Source organism: Sinocyclocheilus anshuiensis, unplaced genomic scaffold, assembly GCF_001515605.1.
Source record: "Sinocyclocheilus anshuiensis isolate Anshui unplaced genomic scaffold, SAMN03320099.WGS_v1.1 scaffold99, whole genome shotgun sequence".
NCBI lineage: Eukaryota > Metazoa > Chordata > Actinopteri > Cypriniformes > Cyprinidae > Sinocyclocheilus > Sinocyclocheilus anshuiensis.
Window position 1 is genome coordinate 740,294 of NW_015552547.1, and position 9,850 is coordinate 750,143.

Here is a 9,850-nt window from a genome sequence, read left to right on the forward strand (position 1 = left end):
TTAACACACTCTAACAAGGAACAATACTTACACAGCTTTCATTAATCTTAATGCTACAAATGGACTCTTATTTTAAAGTGTTACCATTTCCAAAAAACGGAGCAAACGGAAAGAGAAAGCGCGACCTATATTATAGCTCTATAAATGAAGCATTAACAACAATTCGGGACCAATATAATGTAATTTAAAGGAAAACTATGTGAATGGCGCTCTGTGGCGCGGCATGATTTTCTGTCGGCTGCATTTAAATCTGCGTCTGAAGTTTCCCGCTCTGTTCAGCGTGCAGTATCACGTGTCTTAACAAATAGCACATGCTGTCAGTGATTTCAACCACTAGAGGCTGCTCTCGTACTGTATAATGACAGCAGACCCTTCTCAGCCGTTCCAGCAACGGACGCAACCCGGAAAACTATCGGCATGGATTTTTGCCGATAACCGATAGTTCCAGCAAAAAACTATCGGTGCCGATTAATCGGCAAAACCGATACATCGTCGATCTCTATTCTCAAACATACAAAATCATGTTACAGTAAAAGTCTTTTTCACTAACCACAATCATTCAGTCTAAATGATAGGTGTTATCTGTGTTGGTATAGCACTGCGGCAAGCATATTTAAATTGAGTCATTGTCATTCTTTTCAGCTCATATCCTTTCTATGTAAATCAGGCTCATTATAGATTAATTAACAAAGACTCTCATTAATAAAAGTCAGCGCTATAGTTGTCTGGTGCAATTAATGTTATTAGTGCTTACATAAAGGCAATGGGATTCCTTCATAAGAGATGTACATTTTCTATTGATCATGGTAGCATTTATTCATCAAAAATGATCAGATGACATAGTTGTAACTTTATTTGGCTAATAATTAGATTAATAAACTAGAATTGTGATTCTGATTCATTGATCAAGAATCATTTTTAATTTTTGACACTTTCTGAATCCCAAAAAAAAAATGGTGTAGAAACTATTTTCACTTTTCACTGCATTTCACTAATAATTTCAAAGAAACAGCAAGTAACATTTTGAAGCAAATGTGAAACTTTGAGTTGAAAAAATTGTATTCTTGTCATATTTCAGTAATCTTTCTAAAAAAAAATCATTTTTTACAGTGATAGCTGTACAATGATGTCCAATGGGCTAAAATTATTACAATTAAAGTAAAACAGGAACTTTAAGGTGGTAGTGTTAAAAATCTTGGTAACACTTTAGAATAGGGAACACTTCCCTTTTAACTACAACTTTTCCCTCAATAGACTAATTTGCTGCATATTAATAGGTAATAAGGAAGTTAAGTTTAGGTATGGGGTCGGATTAAGGGATCTAGAATAAAGCCATGCAGAATTAGGTATTAATATGTGCTTTATAAGTACTAATACACAGCCAATATGCTAGTAATATGCATGCTATTAAGCAACTAGTTAATGGTGAGAATAGGTCCTTAAAATGAAGTGTTACCAAAATCTTCTTTGTAAATGAATCCGAATCCAACACAATCTCATGCCAGTTTTTTACACTTTGGTGAACTGTTGGTTTTTGTACAATTCACATTTTAGGAATTCATACAAAATTGCCACCTTGTAAAATAGTTACGTTTTCCTGTTAGACTGGGTTGTCAGAATCATGATTCTAGATTATTAGCCAAATAATGCTGCACTTACAAGGAATTTGACTATAGGGTTTGCTCCAAAGGGCACAGCAAACCTGCCTTACCAAATGGATGGTTTAACAACACACAAAATATACAATATAAACTCAGAATGCACAAAAATACAATATATGACATGCAATACAATGTACAGTACTGTACACCTCTAGGGTGCAATGCTGTAGGTGAAGAGTGCGACTCTACTGAGCAGAATAAATAAAGAAGATAGAGTCTAGCAGCAGGATCCAGTGCAACAAAACAAGCATCAGTGATGCTGAAGGTGCAAAATATACTCTCAAATATCATTTTCATGAGGATGTGAATCTATCCAGATAGGATGTTTTTACAGAAGCAGAAGTTCTATTCGAGTTTTGTGGTGCACTCATGGAACTAGCTTAACAAGGCAGGGACGAACAGCAGTGGGAATTTGCCCTGAAGGGGCTCAGTGAAAATCAGCGGAACTTGTTCTTCTCCCTTTTTCCGTCTTTTTATCAGAATAAACAAGGTGTTGATTGTTGCCCAGCAGTGCTGCTAAAGTCTGTCTCCAAATCCGTGACTGCCTCTCTGGGTGTTTGTGTGTTTTGATACAGTATAGGGTTGGTGTTTAGAGGGTCATCTGCATGTATATATATGCATGTATGAATGTGTATGTGGATGAATATGAATGTGGAAGTTTCATGGACAACGTTAGCTACATCCTCATGACCAAAATTTGCCCACTGCCCCAGGAAACAATACAGCCTCTTTTTCCTCTTTTAATTAACCTTGTTAATGAAAGTCACTACTTGGATGAAAGGGACTGAGAGGCGCCTCTCATTTGTATTATTTTTTCCAAACGATTATAACGTCTTACTTAAGAGGCTGCGTCTGAACTTCAAGAGGTTCTCTTAAGACCCTCATAGCCCATCAATCATCTCTGAAAAATCAATTCAGATTCTGCTGGAATTTATCTTAGAACTCAACAGGGACGTCATTATTTCTGTGTGCAGCACAGGCTGAGGCAGGTCAGATGATGTAAATGATGGCCTCCTGCAAACAGCCTCTTAAAAATAAGATGAATCAGTTCGTTTTTCTAAGCCCAGCCCTGAGATATGTCACTCAGTATGAGCGTCACCTGGAAACCATCCAGATATTCTTAGATCTACAAGACGGGTTGCATAGCAATATGAAATTGTCACTACAGAGACAACAGCTGGCTGACTGCTGTATCACCAACCACCAATATATATAGACTGCAGTGTGTATTTTTTAAATATATACTTATTAACACTACTTATTATTAACTAATTAACACCTATTCACAAAGGATGCATTAAACTGATCAAAAGACATTTATATTACAAAAGATTTCTATTTCAAGTAAATGCAGTTCTTTTGAACTTTCTATTTATCAAATAATCTGGAAAAAAAGTATCATGGTTTCCATGAAAATATGAAGCAGCACACCTGTTTTCAACATTGATAATAAGTAATGTTACTTGAGAACAAAATAAGCATATTTGAATTATTTCTGAAGGATCACGTGACACTAATTGTTGCTGAAAATTCCGCTTTCTCAAGATAGCAAAAATTGAAAATATATTAAAATACAAAATAATTATTTTCAATTGTAATAATATTTCTGTTCTTGCAAATAAATGCTGCTCTTTTGAACTTTCTATTCATCAAATAATCTGGAAAAAGTAGCATGGTTTCCATGAAAATATTAAGCCGCACAACTGTTTTTAACACTGATAATAAGTAATGTTACTTAAGCACAACGTTAGCATATTAGATTGATTTCTGAAGTATCATGTGTCACTGATGTTACTGAAAATTCAGCTTTATCATCATAGCAACAATAATGCAATACTTTAATTCTGATAAGAAATCCAACCTTAGTGATATCTTTCAAAACATTTTTTTTTTTTAAATGAACTCAATCAACTAGTCTGAAAAAGCAGAGAACATTTTGGATTAACTAGTAAAATCTTTAATTACAAACATGCCTATGGCATTCTAAACAGGTAAGGGCCACAGGTCTGCTCACCACTGAACTTTTCAAAATGAAGCTGGTGGTTAAACTCTGTCAATTTGCATGAGCTGCCTTTGAAGCAGGATGGAGATGAGCCTAATGAGCTTTACTAATTACTGTGCTGATCACTGTCCATATCTTTTTCTTGCTGTCTCTTACATCTGCCTATTTCTCACTTTGACTACTGCTAGCATAAAGGCACTTTGTGCAAACGGTGCATTTCAGTACTTAGATCAGAGTACATTACCGGAATCTCCAATGCACTCAGTGTGCGTGCCTTAATCTCCAGCATAATTTAAATGCTTGTGAAGGCCAAATTTTACAAGGAAGGCTCTGAAGATTTAAATTTTAAAAACAAATTTCCATAAACCGTCTAAATCTTCATAACCTATCTTTGTACAAAGCCTCTGAGCAAAGGTTAAGGTTGCTCTCATCTGTAATAAGATATCAAGTTTATAAGGCTTCCATAATTGCATTACCGTAAACATGATTTTCCTTTGTTTCTACAAGATGAAGGACGAGTCAAAATGATTTTCTGTAGTAATCAAGGGGTCAAGGTTTGGCTGGTGCACATAGCCCAATTATTCCCTGATGGTAGACAATTTATTTCTTCACAGACAACCAAAAAAGTAATACATTGTTTTTGCAAAGTTGGATTTTTGACAATGTCAGCATGAATACTGATCCTGAATTCTTTGTATAAATGTGTTATACAACACACCACAATCAGATGCCCCATGGGCAGCTGTGAATATTAAGTCAGCACATCTTTAGCTTTGATTGATTGACAAACAACAGACTAACACAGAAATAAACTAGAGAGAAATGTACTAAAGTAGGTTTTAATATTGTCCCTTATCATTGCAAAGCCATCACAAAATTATATGGATTTTTGCTGATACCGTTTAAAACAGTTGAACCGTCATGAAATCAATGCAGCTCCAGATTGAAAAATCACATGACATTTAACAACTGGGAGGGATTGGTTCAGAAAATTCTGCCATCTTTGCTCATGAGAACCACAGATTTCAAATCCTGAACCATCTGAGCAACTGCCATTGAAACGAATGGGAATTCCAATGGAATGGTCTCCTGGGATTTTCTTGGTGGAAATTGACAGCATGACACAGATGATGGCAATTGATCTTAATTCACCCAATAATGAAAACTGTCCCATTCTTTCTTCTGTGGAACACATAAGAAGAAATTCTGCACAGTTACATTTATGCATTTACTGTATGCCAAAGTGACGTACAATAGAGGAACAAAAGCAATTCTCCACAGAGCTAACGATATTCATAATTCGTTGTTTTGAACCCCATTGATTTTCTGTATACGCAGAAATTTAAGACTTTTTAAAAGCTATTTTCATTGTATGAACAAAATAAAATATTTGTCAAAATATCTTCTTTTGTGTACCAAATAAGTAAATAAGTCTTACAGTTTTGAAACAACACAAGGATAAATTATAACCTAAAAAGTCATTTTGGTGTGGCCCTTTAAGTTGAAGTTAGAAGTGCAAATGTTAGCGGTGAGCAAGATGACATTAAATCACTATAAACAGCCAAGAGGCTACTATGGATTCATCAGCTTTTGTTTCCCACCACTAAAGATTCAAGAGACAGATGTTTGTGTGGTATTAAGCTCAAAGCCCAGAGTCAGAAAGACAGCCAAGTATCTATCAACAGCTTGATCCCTGCTGATAACCGGTATCTTCTCTTGCTGTGACACTCCCTGACTTGGCAAAAGTAAGAGTTAGAGAAACTTACAGTGCATCCACAAGCCCTCAATTTCCATATAACAGTAAACCAAGAAAGCTGATCTCAGACCAAAGCTACGCCAATCACACACCATGTGCTAAAACAATCCACTGATTCGGAATCAGCTATTGGCACCATGTTGTTTCTGCTGCAGAACTCATGTGGTGCTCTCTCTCAAACCTGCTGTTACCGGAGGTCAGGGTTGTCTCCTGAACTCTACGAGGGCTCTTTATAATTTAACGGCATACAGGGGGCTGCATCCACACACCTGCCACACTCGCACACAAAGAGAGAGTGAGCAAGAGAACCTCATTTTTGATCTATTATTGAGCTCTGTATTTGAGAAAGCTGTCTGTGTTGAAGGATGAAGATTTATGCATGCATCGTAGAATTCACAATGCTTTGTCTTTCAAAGGATGAATATACATTGCACATGTTGCACAATACAATAACCACTTGTTAAAATGAAATTCATGAGTGCGGTTATGGAATCAAAGTAGAATAATAGAATAGAATGGAATAGAATAGAATAGAATGCTTTAAAATATTTGACTTTCACTGCATGGTGGGGACAAAAACACTGAGAAATTTTCCAGAATATCTTCTTTTGTGTTCCATAAGGTTGAGAATATGATGACAAATGTGACCATGGACCACAAAACCAGTCATAAGGGTCAATTTTCTGAAATTGGGATTTACACACCATCTGAAAGCTGAATAAATAGACTTCCCATTGATGTATGATTTTTTAGGACAGGACAACATTTGGCTGAGATACAACTATTTAAAATCTGTAATCTGAGGACACAAAAAAATCAAAATATTGAGGAAAATCACCTTTAAAGTTTCCAAATGAAATTCTAAAAATCAAAAATTAAGTTTTGATATATTTACGGTAGGAAATTTACTAAATCTCTTCATGGAACATAATCTTTACTTAATATCCTAATGATTTTTGGCATAAAAGAAAAATCGATAATTTTGACCCATACAATGTATTTTTGGCTATTGCTACAAATATACCCGTGCTGCTTATGACTGGTTTTGTGCTCCAGGGTCACAAATTTCTAAATTGTGGGTGAACTATCTCTTTAACAGATGTTATTAAAGCATCTTGACTTTTGATTAGAAGAGAGATGATTTAGAACTTGATGACAAGTATATAAACAAGCAGATTTGGAATACTGGACATCTATGGTTTGATCGATCATTCTGAAAGGTCTAAGTGTTTTATTGCATTGGTTTTTTTTGTGAGCATCCAAATAAACTCTGAGATTTTAACAAACAGAAATTACCTTGTCAGAAGAGGATTCTGATGAAACCTGGCAAAAACGTGGGCAGGCTGCAGGAGGAATTGCTTCAATGAAAACTAGTGTTTGGTTTAGAAAGCCTTGACAGAGACAGCCACAGTGCATCAAGTGCATGTGGTTTTAATGCTATGATGTTTTATGGTTGTGCTGTTCTGCTTGTCATTTTGTCTACTGTTCGTGGCTAAATAGCGCTAGTGAGAAAACAAAGCCAGTTCGCTGGAACAGACTGTCAGGTGTAGCCTCTTTATGTACTCTGAAACACATACTGTACAACTCTCTGCATCCGCCTGACTGCCTCGCTCCCACACGTACAAAATAACATTATGCAGCCTATTAAGAGAACTGTACTTGACAGTACAGAATTTGCTAAACAAGAGTATGCAGTCAGGCTTTGCCTACATTTTGGGGACCAAATCTCGCCACTGGGACAGTAAAATATGAACTCACCTACATCACAGGGACCAGCCAACCGCCATCACATGGAAAACGACTTACAAATCATACTGTAAAAAAAATAAAAATGGTTTGTGAGTGTAAACACAAAGGTCAATGGAAAGTTCTAAGAAAAATGCCATATACTGTATTATAGGCTTACTATACATATTTTCAAACCTAAATCTAACCCTTACTCAAAACTCCCGTACACTCGTGTCAACAGAGTATGGAAAGTACAGAAGGAATGGAAATGTTTTAACTGACTGCAGTTAGAATGTTTACATCCCACGTTACCTCAGCACTGTTGCACAAACACAAATGTAGGGCCTAAACACTTTGTTTTGTTTTGTGGGTTGTTATTTTGTGTGCATCACAAATTTGGACCAAAACCTTGTTTTTACTCAAGGGCAGGATTTAAAAAAATGTCATTTTCTAGATATTAAGGGCTTATTTTGTACACCCACAGAAGTTTTACAGTTTTGAAAGACTGCGTTTTAGCAACAGTCAAAGTAAAACAGCGCCCCTCACTGGACACTAAAAGCCCTCATGCCTGCTTTAGTACACTGAGAGAAATCGTAAACAAGCTCCAAAATGGCTTTATTCCCCCAACAGTTGAACAGAGAAATTAAAACCGTACATACTCTAAAAAGACTGCAAATATTCATAATATCAAATATAATTGGTTTCATATAATTTTTCTGGATTTAGAATGTTTATTAACAAGTCTGCATTTTGTCTAGAATATAGAGATGTGCACGAACCTATGAACCACGAGAATTAGATTTAATAACTTTTCTGAAGTGAAATGGCGGATTATTAATAATTCATACTCATACGGCCAAGGTAGAGAGCTTGTTTGATGAAACAGTGAATGAGGGCCACAGTCGCATGTCGGTGTTTCAAAATATGGGGTTGCACATCTAAGAAAGAAATTAAATAATTATAACATATAAATGTAATGTAATGTAGATATTGTTATTAAGGCCTAAGCGTTTCTGTGACCTTGAATGAAAAAGCACCTTTGCGCAAAGCATACTATTTTAAACAAAAAACTCATTATTATTCTATTTTAATTGTTGTACTTACCATATTGTGTAATTTGTTTGATCTTAACTAGTTCATTGTCACTTCACTGAAAAGCTTTACCGGAACGCTCACGTGATGTGAAACTGTGCCTTTGGACGCCATCTTGGCTCAGCGCTCGTAATTACGAGTAGACAGCGTCATTCTTCCTGTTAGATCCGTAATGACATCAGTTTCCTGCATGCGCTTACAGTTGTTCCCTGGTTACTTCAGGGGTCATGAACGCCGCTTCGCTGGTCCAGAGGGTAGCAGGGATTTCTGGAGCTCTTGCTGTCGCAGCAGGTGCATATGGAGCTCACGGTAGGTCTCCTTTCTGATCGATTGTGTTTTATTTGGCTGATGGGTCTCGTCAGGCAATTGCTGCGTTAAGGCGACTCAAAAATATGACACTACTGGGCACTTGACAGGTCGAACGTGACAGAGAGAACTCCATTGAGCGTTTTCTGAAAGTTTTATAAAGCCTTTCTGCAACTCTTTCGTGTCTTTCTCTGCTGGGCAGGATTCAGACACAGTGAAGCCAGTGATTACCAGAGAGAGGTGAGTATATTTGGCTATTATGTTCTGTTGCTTTGTCACTCTTTTCATCTTGGCGAAATTATTAAATGGAAAACTGTTTTGTTTTGTACATAGACAGGACCTTGCTGTGGAAGTCAGTTTCCTCCAAATTAGAAAAAACAATATTTGATAAACAATAATTATGACATGAAAAGTCAAAACTCTAAAAGAATGTTTGTCATAATTGTGAGAAAAATTTTAACTGTCACAATTATGACTTAGCCCCTTTATCTTAATAAAGTCTTAATAAATCTTAATCCTCTGACTTAATATCATAATTTTGATGTTTATGTATTAATTGTGACTTTACATTTCATGATTATGACTTATTTTATATCATAATTGACGTCTTATCTCATAATGTCAACTTTTATGTAATTAAGATTTAGCAAAGCATTGCTGCGTCTCAGTGTGCCTACTTATACTACGCGCTTAAAGTATGTACTCTTTTGGTGAAGAAAAAGTGCACACTTTTGAGTGTGTAGTAGAAGAGTAGGCAAGCTTTGGGACATACGATCACGTCATACAACTGCGTCTTTAAAGGGGTCATATGATGCTGCTAAAAAGAACATTATTTTGTGTATTTGGTGTAATTAAATGTGTTTATGCGGTTTAAGGTTAAAAAAACACATTATTTTCCACATACTGTACATTATTGTTTCTCCTCTATGCCCCGCCTTTCTGAAACGCGTCGATTTTTACAAAGCTCATCGGTCTGAAAAGCCAGGTGTGCTCTGATTGGCCAGCTATCCAGAGCGTTGTGATTGGCCGAATACCTCAAGCGTGTGACAGAAATGTTACGCCCCTTACCTGTGATGATGCCCTGTCCTGCCGGAGCTACGAGACAAAAACATTAAAACCCATTATAAACGAGGCATTTGTTGCATCCAGTGGGGACATAATTACTGATTATAATGACTTATACTGTCTTTTTACGCGTTGCGTTGCGTCGTGCCGCGTAAACATAAAACCATGTCTGCATTTGTGATCGGAGAAATGACAAACAACAAGCACTACTCTACACTGCTCAAAACTCGCGTTTGAATC

The 9,850-nt window shown here is 36.4% G+C and overlaps 2 protein-coding genes across 2 annotated transcripts in view; one reads left to right on the top strand and one right to left on the bottom strand.

Moving 5' to 3' along the window:
• LOC107664280 (neuroligin-2-like) overlaps positions 1 to 8,287 on the bottom strand; it is a 215,837-nt gene extending 207,550 nt beyond the window's left edge. Inside the window, exons 1-2 of the mRNA XM_016454804.1 lie at positions 8,252 to 8,287; positions 7,178 to 7,233 (exon numbers count right to left, since the gene is read on the bottom strand). The gene's annotated coding sequence lies outside the window, so the exon portion shown is untranslated. The remainder of the gene's footprint in view (positions 1 to 7,177; positions 7,234 to 8,251) is intronic.
• A 96-nt stretch (positions 8,288 to 8,383) lies between these two features.
• Positions 8,384 to 9,850, top strand: part of LOC107664281 (transmembrane protein 256-like) — an 11,480-nt gene continuing 10,013 nt past the window's right edge. Inside the window, exons 1-2 of the mRNA XM_016454805.1 lie at positions 8,384 to 8,548; positions 8,748 to 8,785. Of these exons, the coding sequence (XP_016310291.1) occupies positions 8,467 to 8,548; positions 8,748 to 8,785 (120 nt within the window). The 5' untranslated portion in view covers positions 8,384 to 8,466. The remainder of the gene's footprint in view (positions 8,549 to 8,747; positions 8,786 to 9,850) is intronic.